At 45.9% G+C, this 14,731-nt stretch overlaps 1 protein-coding gene across 3 annotated transcripts; it reads right to left on the reverse strand.

Moving 5' to 3' along the window:
- Positions 1–4,949: 4,949 nt before the first annotated feature.
- LOC119961389 (TBC1 domain family member 14-like) lies at positions 4,950–14,490 on the reverse strand. Of its 3 annotated transcripts, none has more exons than XM_038788779.1 (2): positions 13,765–14,490; positions 4,950–4,980 (listed from the first exon to the last, which is right to left on the reverse strand). In XM_038788779.1, exons 1-2 carry the CDS (start codon positions 14,370–14,372, stop codon positions 4,965–4,967), a joined length of 624 nt encoding a protein of 207 aa, XP_038644707.1. In that variant the 5' UTR covers positions 14,373–14,490; the 3' UTR covers positions 4,950–4,964. The 3 variants fall into 3 exon arrangements, with proteins under 3 accessions (XP_038644707.1, XP_038644706.1, XP_038644705.1); XM_038788778.1 differs by lacking the exon at positions 4,950–4,980 and adding an exon at positions 7,270–7,553; XM_038788777.1 differs by lacking the exon at positions 4,950–4,980 and adding an exon at positions 7,270–7,556.
- Positions 14,491–14,731: the final 241 nt, after the last annotated feature.

Genomic DNA, 14,731 nt, shown 5'->3' on the forward strand with positions numbered 1-14,731 from the left:
TAATGCAAGTGAGATTGCCATGACCAAAATAAATGTTTTTGCCCTTCAACCCTTTAAATGGAGCAGTGCTCACAATATTCCAAGGCTAAATGAACATCCTTTACATTGTTAATCCTAAACTAAGTAGAACATTTCCACGAGTTGCAGGAAATACTAAAGAACATAGTGCAGGAGGCCGCCATTCGGCCCATCGAGTCTGCACCAACCCATTTAAGCCCTCACTTCCACCCTATCCCCGTAACCCAATAACGCCACCTAACCTTTTTCGGACACTAGGGGCAATTTAGCTTGGCCAATCCACCTAACCTGCACATCTTTGGACTGTGGGAGTTTACCGGAGCACCCGGAGGAAACCCACGCAGACACGGGGAGAACGTGTAGGCTCCGCATAGACAGTGACCCAGCGGAGAGTTGAACCGGAGACCCTGGCGCTGTGAAACCACAGTGCTATCCACTTGTGCTACCTTGCTGCCCAAAAGCTCGTAATAAATATCTATTTGCAGATGCAGTATTATCTTCCATCTTGTTTTATAACTTTAAGGCATAATTTAATGTTGGAACAAACCAAACCACCAACTGATTTAGTGCCTAAAAATATCAAGCATGACATTCAGATATTCAATAGTAGGTAGTAATACAAGCTGTGAGGAAGACACAAAGGCTGCACAAAGATATAGATAGGTTAAGTGAGCAGGTAACAATGTGGCAGATGGAGGATAATGTGGGGAAAGTGAGATGTTATTCACTCTGGGAGAATGAATAGAAAAGTAGATTTTTTTCTAAAAGACACAAAACTTAGAAATGTTGATAAAGATCAAAGAGACTTGGATGTGCTCACACAGAGAATGCGTGCAGGTACAGCAATTAGGAAGATGAACGGCATGTTAACATTTATTGGATGGGGACTGGAGTACAACAAAATGAGATTCTGATATTCCTTGATAGGATAAGACTCCAGCGGACAGTTTCCCCTGGATGAAGAATCGAGAACAGAGTTTCAGGATAAGGGGATGATCGTTCTGGACCAAAATGTGGAGAAAATTCTTCACTGAGGATTATGGATGCTCCACTGTCGAGTATATTTGAAGTGGTGAGAGAAGGTTTTTGGTCTCTCAGGGAATCCATTGATATGGAGAACAGGCAGGAAAGTGCAGTTAAGGCAGAAATTCAGCCAAGCGGCTGTATGATCTGCTCTTGCTCCTATTTTATGTTCTAATACTTCTATTTCAAAGCTGGCAAGTCTAGTCAGTTCATAAAATTAAACTGCATGAATATGTTAAAAAATTCTAATAAAGTTATAGCAACAGTTGATGTAATAGCATTTCAGTATGCAAACCTTGCACAAATTGGTTTCGCAAACCTCAGTGGTTTTACTTACACCATTTTAACCCCTTGGGGCAAAGGAGGTGGAAAATTGAGGACACAACAAAAATGATCTTTTAAACAAAACAAAAGAAAAACAAAGAAAATTCCAGGTGCAGCTCAATTTTTAACCGTAAAGCGTAGATTTTACACATAATTTCTTTCACAAGTTTCTGAACACACTTGTGCAGTCAAGGGAAAGTACTGAAAAAGAGACCCTGTAGTTAGTGAAGAGGGTATAAACAGTCAGCAAGATCTCCTTGAGGTACATCGGCTCCCTCTTTTTTTTTTTAATATAAATTTAGAGTACCCAATTCTTTTTTTCTAGTTAAGTGACAATTTAGCGTGTCGAATTCACCTACCTTGCACATCTTTTTGGGTTGTGGGGGTACGACCCACACGGAGGCGGGGAGAATGTGCAAACTCCATATGGACAGTGAGCCGGGGCCGGGGTCAAACTCGGGTCCTTGGCGCCGCAAGGCAGTAGTGCTAACCACTGCGCAGGGATGCAGTAGTGCTAACCACAGCGCCACCGTGCTACCCTTCTCTGCTCCCTCTTCTGGCTGGTTTCGATGTTTTTTTTTAAAAAATCAGTCATTCCCCCCCTTTTCCCCCCAAAGATAAGAGTGTACATTGTCTCCTTCCAGGTTAAGGGAAACGTCCAAGAAATCGGCGAGCTAAAGACAGAGGCGAGGGGCTCACAGAGCAACATTTCCTATCTCAAAGACCCCTCGGGTAGATATTATTTGGAGCAGCTACTCTTTTGATTATAAAGTTAATAATTCTATCTTAAAAAAAATTATCTTTGTTAATAAAGTTTATGAGCAACATCAAGGAATTCTGACATCATCAAGAATGAAGATCGATGCGAAGAACTCAGCTCATCCTCACAGAGGGGCGTTAAAAAATAAATCATAAAATTGTCCAGCTGAAAAGTTGGGTTGACATCTCACTAAGAGATGGCAAAAGTCTGAGTTTATTTGCAGGGGGAGATTTAGTGCCAAGACTGCAGCTTTCTAAAGTCATACTTCAACAAATGAAATGCACACAGATTCTGCTGCCAAATTAAAATAAAAATAAACGTTTGTCGATATCAGTTGTGTTTGGAGGATACCAATGGGAAGGGAAGAAAAACAAAGGGGGGGACAGGAGGAGGTTGCGCGCAGGAACAATTACCATAAACAGCACAGTCTGCTAACAAACTCAACAACCTCAGATGTCAATGCACAAATCCAATTATGTTTGACAGTACGTCAAACACTTGAGGATATGTCATTGCAAAATAAAGCATGTGCTGTCCGCATGCTCTGAAATAGGAAACTGTGGCACAAAGATAACACGTTCAAGGCAGTTAAACAAATATGTCAAATTTAGCAGTGCATAGATATGTGACAATATAGTTTAAACAGCAGTTGTAGGAATATAATAATAATAATCTTTATTGTCACAAGTAGGCTTACATTGAAGTTACAGTGAAAAGCCACTAGTCGCCTCATTCCGACGCCTGTACGGGTATACAGAGGGAGAATTCAGAACATCCAAATTACCTAACAGCACGTCTTTCGGGATAGTGGGAAGAAACCGGAGCACTTGGAGGAAATCCACGCAGACACGGTGAGAACGTGCAGACTCCGCACAGACAATGAGCCAGTTGGGAATCGAACCTGGGACCCTGGCGCTGTGAAGCCACAGTGCTAATCACTGTGTTACAGTGCTAATCACTGTGTTACCGTGCTATCCCATTTATGCACTTAAAAGTGTTGCTGCTATATTGAACCATTTGAATTTCAGCCTGAAATAAATCTAGTTTGCAGCCCAAGTGCAACGCCATGATAGTCCAAGTGGACTTCTTGTAAGCTTCAGTTTGCTCTCAACTGCTGCCAATTGGGATAGCCTCAAAACATGGCATTTCCAATGCAATTTTTTGAACAGGTCCTATGGCTGCACTCAAGATCTTTGCTCCCAAGCGTGAAGTTCACAACTGGCATATTACTTCACATAATGCATACACTGGTTAATATACCATTTAAGGGCAGCACGGTGGCGTAGTGGTCGCACTGCAGTCTCACGGCGCCGAGGTCCCAGGTTCGATCCCGGCTCTGGGTCACTGTCCATGTGGAGTTTGCACATTCTCCCCCGTTTGCGTGGGTTCGCCCCCACAACCCAAAGATGTGCAAAGTAGGTGAATTGCTCCTTAATTGGAAAAATGAATTGGGTACTCAAAATTTTTTAATAAAAAAAAAATACCATTCAATATGTAGCAGCTTTTAGATAACTAGTTATATCATGAGAATTTGGGTGCATTATCAATAAAATATCCTCCAATCTGTAGAGAGAAAAATGTATATACTTCGCAGTTATGAAAAATTATTTCAGCCAGACCTGACCTTGATTGGGTGGGGAAGGGATGGATGCAACAATTACATATGCCATCACAGTTTTATACTGCCGTTTTATACATTGGAAGTGTTGCAAAGTATCTCAAGCAATTCCTGCTTTGAGATGGGACATGAATTGGATTGGATTTGTTTATTGTCACGTGCACCGAGGTACAGTGAAAAGTATTTTTTTTTGCGAGCAGCACAACAGATCATTAAGTACATGGGAAGAAAAGGGAATAAAAGAAAATACATAATAGGGCAACACAAGATATACAATGTAACTACATAAGCACTGGCATCGGATGAAGCAGACAGGGTGTAGTGTTAATGAGGTCAGTCCATAAGAGGGTCATTTAGGAGTCTGGTGACAGTAGGGAAGAAGCTGTTTTTGAGTCTGTTCTTGCGTGTTCTCAGACTTCTGTATCACCTGCCCAATGGAAGAAGTTGGAAGAGTGAGTAAGCCACGTGGGAGGGATCTTTGATTATGCTGCCCGCTTTCCCCAGGCAGCGAGAGGTGTAGATGGAGTCAATGGATGGGAGGCAGGTTCGTGTGATGGACTGGGCAGTATTCACGACTCTCTGAAGTTTCTTGCGGTCCTGGCCCGAGCAGTTGCCATACCAGGCTGTGATGCAGCCCGATAGGATGCTTTCTATGGCGCATCTGTAAAAGTTGGTAAGGGTTAATCTGGACATGCCGAATTTCCTTAGTTTCCCGAGGAAGTATAGGCACTGTTGTGCTTTCTTGGTGGTAGCGTCGACATGGGTGGACCAGGACAGATTTTTGGAGATGTGCACCCCTAGGAATTTGTAACTGTTAACCATCTCCACCTCGGCCCCGTTGATGCCGACAGGGGTGTGTACAGTACTTTGCTTCCTGAAGTCAATGGCCAGCTCTTTAGTTTTGCTGGCATTGAGGAAGAGATTGTTGTCGCTACACCACTTCACTAAGTTCTCTATCTCTCTCCTGTATTCTGACTCGTCGTTATTCGAGATCCGGCCCACTATGGTCGTATCGTCAGCAAACTTGTAGATGGAGTTGGAACCAAGTTTTGCCATGGCAGCCATTTTGTGCAAAGGCCCAAATGGAGTAGCAGCACTCCACTGAGTGGACAATGCTGACCAGGATACCGGGAACATTTCTTGGTCTTCTTCAAATATTAGTGTGCAATCTTTAATGCCCATCTTTTCTTTTTAAAAATGTATTTCATTGGGTTTTTGGCCTTATTGAAATATACCTCTGAAAATGCAACATGGTAAAGTGAAATTTTAACCCATGATCTCATGAATCAGGAGGCGAGATGGTTGCAAACTGAACCATACAGTAACTTGTAAACTTAGTAACTTGAAAGTTACTGCTAAGAAGCACATTGGGTTACGTTATTCCTCTGCATACTGGTGTTGCTGCGAACTCCTAACACTGAAACAACATCATACCTAATCCAACTCTAAGAAAGCAACAAAGGATTACATGCATGATAAAGAACAAAAGCAGCATGTTCTTGGTCGATATTCTCTGGAATTCAGAAGTGTGAAAATCTTAAGGAACGTGACTACGTACATAATGGGAGGATGATTTCCGTGACAGCAGAGTCTAGAACTAGAGTTGTCGGAATAAGGGGGCAGCCATTTAGACCGAGACAAGAAAAAATTAATTTAAAGAGCTGCAAACTTTTGGCATTCTGGAGCGATACCCAGCACAGGTTTTGATTGTTGGAGGCCATTCATTTCAGCCCCTGGACATTGCCACAGGACTTCATCAGAGCAGTGCCCTGGGCCCAACCGTTTTCCACTGCTTCACCAATAACATTCCCTTCAAGGTCAGAAGTGGAGCTATTTGCTGATTAGAGCCGAGCATTGTACACATCATAATTCCTCAGATATTGAAACCGTCCACGCCTGTATGCAGCAAGACTTGGCCAACATCCAGGCCTGGTCTGGCAAGGCACATTTGAATCACACAAGTGCAAGGCAATGGCAATCTCCAACAACACGCAACCCAAGCATTTCTCTTCATATTTAATGATACAATTATTCCCACCACCAACAACCAGGGTGAGGGGGAACACCAACTCTACTGGAGAATCCACTGTAATGCTATAGAAGTTAAAGCTGCTATAGATTGTGGGTATTCTATAAGGCATATGAAATGCTCTCTCTAAACTGTTCAGCAATTCACAATGTACCCCACAATGAAACCAAAGGGCTATGCAGAAGCAACATTCTCTTTAACCTATACACAAACTTGGCCGCACAGCATCTTAAAGGGGCTGCACGCAATGAAGAAAAAGTAGAGGGAACGTGGACGATAAATCAGGAGTGCAACAGAATATTCTCCTCTTGGAAAGGAGTAGCTGCTATTAGGAAAACAAAGGTAGTTTTAAGGGAATTAGGTTTGTATTGGTAAACATTAGAAATAAAGGTACAGTTAAGTGTGTTTAATTTAATGTTTCTGTGCCTGGAAAGGTAAAACCTATAGTTAAATTCAGGCTGGACAAAGGTGTTTGCATGTGTGGGGGTTGGTTAAATTCCAACTGTGTTTCTATTGTGCTTAAGAGAGGGCTATGGCGTGAAAACTAAATAAAAGGCATAAGCACGTGGGTGTGTCCAAGCAACTGGAGAGCCTTGTTGGTAAAAGGTTAAAAAAAGGTTAAAAAATGTTTTACATTTTAGTCTAGGCAATCAGAGAGCAATTGGTGACAGGATCTTGGGAGTGAACAGCTCTCAACTCTGGCAGCAGGAAGACTGGACAGGATGGGAACGGCAAAGAGGCAGACAGTACAAGTTATAGTCCAGATAACCAGGGAACTGGGACAGAACGAATGTCTGAAGATGATTAAAGTTAAGAGAACAGAGACCAATGTATTATCCAGAAGAATTCTAGGAAGAGTAAACAATGCGCCCGAGTTAAAGAGACAATAGCAGTAACTGGATTTAAAGTGGAACAGCAGACTTCAAAGGTAGATTAAATGTTTGGTGTAATTTGAATACAGTTTGAGAGTTAAGAGTTAAAGAAACTGTGAACAGTTTGCACAGCAGTCAAAACAAAAAAAGTCCAATGGGGTTGGTGCACATTCCTGGACTGGATTCCCTGTTAAAAGTGAAGCAGAAGCTTTGTTTGAAAGTGTCATTTGTAAAACCTGGACTGGATTTTGGAATGCAAACCAAGAGTAAACATTATGAGGGAAGAATTTAAAGCATGTTTTTGGGAGTGGAGTTTGGAAAATCTCATGAGACGTTCATCTGGGCAGATTCGGAGGAGAAATCCGCAGCCCCTAAGTGTATCTGACCACAGTCATCTTGTGTGCTAAAAAAGGGATTTTTTTGTGTTAATAAAACCATTGCAGTTTAATATGTACTTTGTAATTCCTATTAATCTTTAAATCTATGTGTATTTGTTGAGATAAGGGGATAGTAAAAGAGTACTGTATAATAATCAACTTTTCATGTTTAATAAATATATTTTTCTAGTTAGGTTTTTTATTGGTAAACATCCCTCCATGTTTTATATAAAAAAATAACTTAAAACTTAAGTATTTTGAGCCAGGATTCCATTGAGATCTTCTCGCCCAGTCATAACATTAACTGGGATCTTAACACTGCAACAATACAGAAGGTCGACATCATAATAGTCTGTGAGATCAGCCCCTCATCCACTAATCTTAATGTGACTGCAGTGTGCACGACAGAAACTCAACAAGGCTTCTTTGGCAGTAGCTCCAAAAACTCTTTCCCCCATCTAGGTGTCGCAGGTGCACAGAAACACTGCCATCTCCATCCAAACTGACTTGGACATATATCGCCACTTCATCACTGCTGGGGCAAAGATATTAGAACACATTATCTGAATAACATTTGTGCCACACAAGTGCCAGGCAATGACCATCTCCAACAAGAGAATTTCCCTTTGACATTGAACAACATTGCCATCACTCAATATCCCGCCTTCAACATCCGGGGTTGGGACATCTGGTGGTGACACAGCGACCAGTTTACCTCGATGGTGAGGAGCTGCAGTGGGTGTCGGAGGTCAATAAAGAGATCAGATCCAATTGGAGGACCTGGAGAACAGTTCGAGGAAGTAAAACCTGAGAGTCATGGACCTGCCCAAGGAGGTGGAGAGTCTGAAGCTGACTGAGTACTTTGAGAAGATGTTTGCGGCGTGGCGGGGGAGGGGGAAGAACCCTCCTGATACGAGTTGGACAGGGCACATCGGTCACTCAGGCCGAAGCCTAAAGCGAATGAGCCGCCAAGGGTGGATATAGTCTGCTTCCACATGAAGGAGAAGGTTTTGAGCTGGGCGAAGCAGAAACGAGATGTGAAGTGGGAAGGAATTGGTATACGAATATACCAAGACCTGACGGCAGAGCTGGCGAGATGGCAGGTGGCATTGTATGACAGCAGAGTGAGATTTGTAGTGGTCGACCTTGCGAAGTAGAGAGTGACCCACAATTCGAGGGACTTTTATTTTGAGACAGTGGAGGGTGTTGTTAAGGTTGAAGGACTAGGACTGAGATGAGAGTTGGGATTTAGACTTAGTTTGTGGGGACGGGGATTGTGTTTTTCTTATGGAGGATTTTCTATTTGATTGGAGTTTTGTTTTCGGTTTCTTAAATGGAGGCAGTTTGTTCACATGTGTTCTGGGTTTTGGTTTTCTTTCCTTATGGGTGGGGTTCTGTATTGCTCCTTGGTTTAAGGGAGATATGTTCTGGGCACGTGGGGCAAGGTTACTGAGGAGGGGAGCTCTAGCGGGGGTCAGTGCACTAGCAAACGTAGGTTGGCTAGCCAACGGGAGTGTGATGGGGGAGGGGCTGTGGTCATTGGAGCCTGGTCAAGCAGGTTGTGATGGATCTGAGAGTTGCGAATGGTGGGGGAAGGTGTTTGCAAGAGGAAGTGGATGGGAGGATTCTGGAAGGGATGGTAGGGGGAAAGAGGGGTTCAGCAATAACAAAAGGATATGGAGCAGGCTGGTCAGATGGGCGGGGGGGGGGGGGGGGGGGGGAACGACCCCACTCTCCCACCATCATAATGGTGATGTGGAACGTTAGGTGAAGAAAGCAAGAGAGTTTACGCGCACTTGAAGAGTTTAAAAGCTGATGTGGTAATTCTGCAGGAGACCCCTTTGAGGGGGAGGGACCAGGTGAGGCTGAGGAAGAGGTGGGTGAGTCAGGTGTTTCATTCGGGGTTTGATAGTAGGGCTCAGGGCGGTTGCGATCTTGATGGGCAAGAGGCTGAAGATTCAGATGGAGAAAATGGTGGCGGCCCGGTGGATGCATTGGAGGGGAAGTCGGTGGCCCTGGTTAAGCGTATCTGGCCTCAATTGGGATGATGCGGGGTTCGTGAAGGGAGTGTTGGGTGCCATCCCGGATCTTGATACCCATGTGCTGATAGTAGAGAGGGATTTGAACATAGTGCTGGAATTGAGGGTGGACATGTCTCGGCCGCACTCGCTGACCCAGTCGTGGGGAGGGGCATTTGGCAGGGCTTATGAGGGAGATGGGGGGTGCGGATGCGTGGCGATATTTACATCCAAGGGATCGGGAGTATTCGCTTTTCTCCTCGGTGCACAAGGTGTTTTCGAGGTTCGACTTTATGTGGTGGGAAAGGCGCTGTTGGCCGGAGTGAAGAGTTGGAGTACACGCCAATTGTGATCTCAGATCACGCACCGCATTGAATAGATATGGTATTGGAGAAGAGGGAAGCCCAGAGAGCGGGCAGGAGAATGGATGTGGGGTTGTCAGCGGATTGGAGCTTGTGTCACAATATATGGAAGGTAATTGAGGACTGTGTGGGGTTTAATTGTACAGGGGAGGTCACAAGGTCGGTAGTCAGGGAGGCTCTGAAGGTGGTGTTTGAGGGGGGAAGCGATCTTGTTTAAGGCGAAGTGGATAAGGAGGAGAGGGTGGAACGCCAATGACTGATGGAAGAGATTTTGGAGGTGGATGGGAGGTACGCGGGGGCCCCGGACCCCAGTCTTGTGGCAAAGAGGAAGGAGTTGCTGGGGAGGTTTAACTTATTGTCCATGGGGAAAGCAGTGCACCAGTTGAGAAGGGCGAGGTAGCTGTTTATGAGTATGGGGAAAAGGCAGGGCTTATGTTGACAGGACAGTTCCGTAGAGAGGCTGCGGTGAGGTAGATAGTTTGGGTGCAGGATAAGACAGGGGAGTTGGTGGGGGCTCCGGAACAGAATAATAAGGTGTTCGACGAGTTCGTTTAGGACTTGTGCCAGAGGAGGAGTGGGAGATGAGGGAGTTTTTGGGTGGGCTGGTACGGCCGAGGTTAGGGGAGAGGGCAGCGTTGGAGGAGCCAGTGGGGGTGGAGGGGGTGAAGGTGGCAATTTTGAGGATGCAGGCAGACACGGCAGTGGGGCACGACAGGCTCCCGGTCATATTTTATGGATAGGATGGCGCCGTTGATTGTGGGAATGTTTGAGGAAACGATGGACAGTTGGTGTCTTGGTGCAAACGATTGGGGAGGCCTCCATCTCGTTGTCGCGAAAGAAGATCAAGGATCCGGAGGAGTGTGGGTCGTATAGGCCCAAATCTCTGCTGAATGTAGCCCCAAGATATTGGCAAAGGCGTTGGCATTATGGTTGCAGGGGTGCCTTCCAAAGGTGATTGGGGAAGGGAAGACAGTTGTCCTTGAACGCGAGGAGGCTGTTGAATGTGGTGGGTTCGCTGGCAGAGAGAAGGGAGACGGAGATGGTGGTGGCATTGGGTGCAGAGAAGGCGTTTGAACGGGTGGAGGTATTTGATGGCAGTGTTGGAGAAATTTGGGATTGGCCTAAGTTTGTGGCCTGGGTGCAGCTACTATATAAGCCGACGGCAAGTGGACACACAAATAGTATGAACTCAGGGTTTCTCACATTGCACCGGGTTACGAGGCAGGGATGCCCCATGTCTGTTTCTGTTTGGATTGGCTATAGAGCCTTTGACCATTGCGCTGAGGAGCTTGAGGCTGCGGAAAGGGATACTGAGGGAGGGGCGGGGGTGTGGTGGAACATCGAGTGTTCTATGCAGAATACTTGTTGCTGTATATTTCGGGAGTGGGGGGCTGCCATTTCGTCTGGTGGCATCTCATTTTAGGTATTTGGGGGTGCAGGTGGCCCGGGATTGTGCAGGGCTTCGGAAGTTTAATTTCACTAGCGTGATGGGGAGGCTGAAGGCTGATTAGCTGAGGTGGGACAATCTCCCTCTGTTGTTGGCAGGCAGGGTATAGGCAATAAAGATGAATGTTTTGCTGTGATTCTTGTTCTTGTTTCAATGCCTGCTGGTCTTTCAGGCCAAGACATTTTTTAGTTGTGCGAACAGGCTGATCTCCACCTTTGTTTGGGTGGGGAAGGTGGCTCGGATTAGGAAGGTGATACTGCAGAGAGAACGGCAGGCGGGGGGAGTTAAGCCTCCCACAGTTGATGTATTATTACTGGACTGCAAATGCAGAGAAGATTCAGGAATGGTGCAGGGAGAGAGAGGGGGACTTTGTTGGTGAGGATGGAGGCGAGTGTTTGCAGGGGCTCTGGGTTCCAGGTGCTGGCACTGGGGCCGCAATTGATAGCCCCAGGGAAGTAGTTGGTGAGTCCAGTGGTGGTGGCCACGTTGAAGATCTGAAGGCAGTTTAAGCAGCACTTTAGGCTGGGAGTTGGGTCATGGGGGATGCCGATCAGAGGGTTTGAGCCGGGGAGGATGGACACCAGGTTCCGGGGATGGGAAGAGAGGGAAATGAAGGATCTGTTTCTGGGAGGACAATTTGCGAGTTTGGAGGAGTTGGGTGAGAAGTCTGGGCTGGCGCAAGCCTAGAGTTTCAGCTGTATGCAGGTGCGGAACTTTGTGAAAGGTCTTTCCGACCTTCCCGATAGCGCCTGTCTTCTTGTTGGAGGCAGTGGGTTGGGGCGGGGGTCATTTTGGCAATTTCGGGGAGGATTTTGGAAGAGGTGGGGTGTCCATGGAGGAGATTAAAGTGAAGTGGGAGGAAGAGTTGGGGATGGTGCTGGAGGAGGGACTGTGGTGCTAGGTGCTGCGGATCGTCAATGCCTCGACTTTGTGCGCGATACAGACGAAGGTAGTGTACAGGGCGCACCTTATAAAGTTTAGGATGAGCCGGCAATTTGATGGGTTGGAGGATGTCGGTGAGCAACTTGGGGAGGGGTCGTGCGACATCTACATATGTTTTGCTCATGCCGAAAGCTGGAAAGGATTTGGAGGACGGTGTTTAGCACCATCTGGTGGAGCTCGGTCCCCTCGAAGCCATATTGGTGGCATCAGACCTGCTGGAGCTGCCGGCGAGTGCGAGGTGGATGGTTTAGCCTTTGCCATGCTAACTGCTTGTACACAGGTCTTGTTGGGGTGGGGGTCAGCATCTCCACCCTGTGCCTTGGCGTGGTGGGAGGACCTGCTGGAGTTTTTGACTCTGGAAAAGGTGAAATTTGTCCTGAGGCGGGAGGGCGGAGAATGATGGGTTCTACAATTGTTGGGGTTTGTTTATCATGCATTTCCGGGAGTTGGTTACCGTTGACTGTTGGGGGCGGTTGTTTTGAATTGTAAAACTGTTAAAATTTGTGGAATAAAAATAAATTTTAAAAAAACATCCTGGTGGGTTACAATTGACCAGAAACTTAATTGGACCAGCAGGCCAGAGGCTGGGAATTCTGCAGCAAGTGACTCACCTCCTGATGACCCAAAGCCCGACCACCATCTACCAGGCATAAGTCAGGAGTGTACTGGAAAATGCTCCATTTCATGGATGAGTGCAGCTCCAACAGCACTCAAGGAGCTTGACAGTGTCTGGTCAAAGCAACCCCACTTGACCGGCACCCCCAGCTATCATATTCAAGATGCAATGCAATAACTCACCAAGCCTCCTTCGACAGCACCTTCCAAACCTACAACCTCTACCACAGAGAAGGACAAGAACAACAGATGCACGGGAACACCATCACCTGCGAGCCCCTTTCCAAACCGCACATCATCTTCACTTGAAACTATGTGGCAATTCTTTCGCTGTCACTGGGTCAAAAATCTAGAACAAAGGCTAGGAATCTTACGGCAAGTAACTCACCATCTGGCCCCCCCAAAGCCTGTCCACCCTCTACAAGGTGCAAGGCACAAGTGTAATGGAATACTCATCACATGCCTGGATGAGTGCAGCTCCAACAACACTCAAGAAGCTCAACACCATCCAGGACAAAGCAGCCCGCTTGATTGCTCCCCCTACCACTAACATTCAAACACTCCACCACCTCAGAACAGTGGCAGCCATGTGCACCATCTACAAGATGCACCACAGTAACCCGCCAAGGTTCCTTTTTGACGACACCTTCCAAACCCACGACCATTACCACATAGAAGGGCATGAGCAGCAGATACCTGGGAACCCCACCACCTGAAGGTTCCCCTCCAAGTCACTCACCACCCTGACTTGGAAATATATCGCCAGTCCTTTACCGTCGCTGGGGTAACATCCTGATAACTCCCTCCCTGACAGCACAGTGGGTGTACCTACACCCCAGGGACTGCAGCGGTTCAAGAAGGCTGGGAATTCTATCACCTACTGAAGGCCAACTAGGGATGGGCAATAGGTGCTGGCCTAACCAGCGACGCTCACATTCCATAAATGAATAAAAAAGATTTTTGAAAACTCCCTTCCTCGCAGCACCATGGGTGTGACTAACCCACGGACTGCAGAAGCTCAGGTAGCAGCTAACCAGCACATTCTCAAGAGGAATTTGGGATGGCAAATAAATGCTGGCCTCATCAGCAGCACTCGTATCTCCCATGAAAGAATAAAACACGAATACAAAAGCGGGTCTATATTATATTAGGTATATTATTTAAGAATGAAAAACAGCTTTGTGGACACACCCTTTAACGCAGACTGTAACAGTTCACGAAGGCAAACCAGTACCTATGGTCAACTAAGTTAACACACATTAATATCCACAGCAAACATACCAGCCCCACCCCGCCTTCTCTGCTTTCAGAAAAACAGTAACGGTTTTTTAAAAAACAATTAATTGGAGTGGACCATACCTGGTAAAAAAGCTGGCAAGTGTGCCCAGTTTTTTGTATTTGGTCTCCTGTTCTGAAGGGCTCTCAGCTTGAGTGTAGCTGTCTCTCGAAGAATTTAGACTGATGTCAGTGAACTGTGCCTCATCCGTTTCCAGATTTACAATTGCACTCGAGTTACTGGTAACCAAACTATCCAGAATATCCTCATTGCTAACAGACAAGGTTGTGGACAGTTCTGTGCTGAGGCTTGAAATACTGCTAACAGATATATCATCAGCCTTGTTTACTCCTCTGCTTGATGGACTGTAAAGCTTCACATTATCATAACCAGATCGAGGAAATGTTGAAGATTTTCGCAATGCATTGTCAGTCTCAATGCGGATAGCTGGTGAGCACATGCCAGGTGGGAGACTACCTGAACATTGTCCAAGTTTATCTTGTGCCAAGCTAGTTGTTTGGGATGAATCAGCATTGTTTGTTCTGACATTTAACACACCACAATGGATGGGTTCTGGATTTCCAATTTCTAATGTGGGAATGCCCGAGTCCTCAGAATTAAGGCTATTACTGTCTTCATACCTAGAGCAGTGCAAATTGTGCTTGTATTTTGGTACAGATAAGGACCACATTGCCTTTACTTCACAGTTTTGAAAGTTGACAACTTCACAATTATCGACACACTGTCCAGCAGGGGTCACGAAGTCTGTGCAAATTCTATCCTCCTGTATCTTAGGTGGGTTGCTGTATGTACCTAAAACGAAAAATCAACATTTTGAAACAGAAAGCAGAATCTCAGGTGTGAAAAAAGATCAAAAACTTTATTTTAATATAAATTTGGAGTATCCAATTATTTTTTCCAATTAAGGGGTAATTTAGCGTGGCCAATCCACCTAGCCTGCACATCTTTTTGGCTTGTGGGGGTGGAACCTACGCAGACACGGAGAGAATGTGCAAACTCCACACGGACAGTGACCCGGAACCGGAATCG

Source organism: Scyliorhinus canicula, unplaced genomic scaffold, assembly GCF_902713615.1.
Source record: "Scyliorhinus canicula unplaced genomic scaffold, sScyCan1.1, whole genome shotgun sequence".
NCBI classification, from domain to species: Eukaryota; Metazoa; Chordata; class Chondrichthyes; order Carcharhiniformes; family Scyliorhinidae; genus Scyliorhinus; species Scyliorhinus canicula.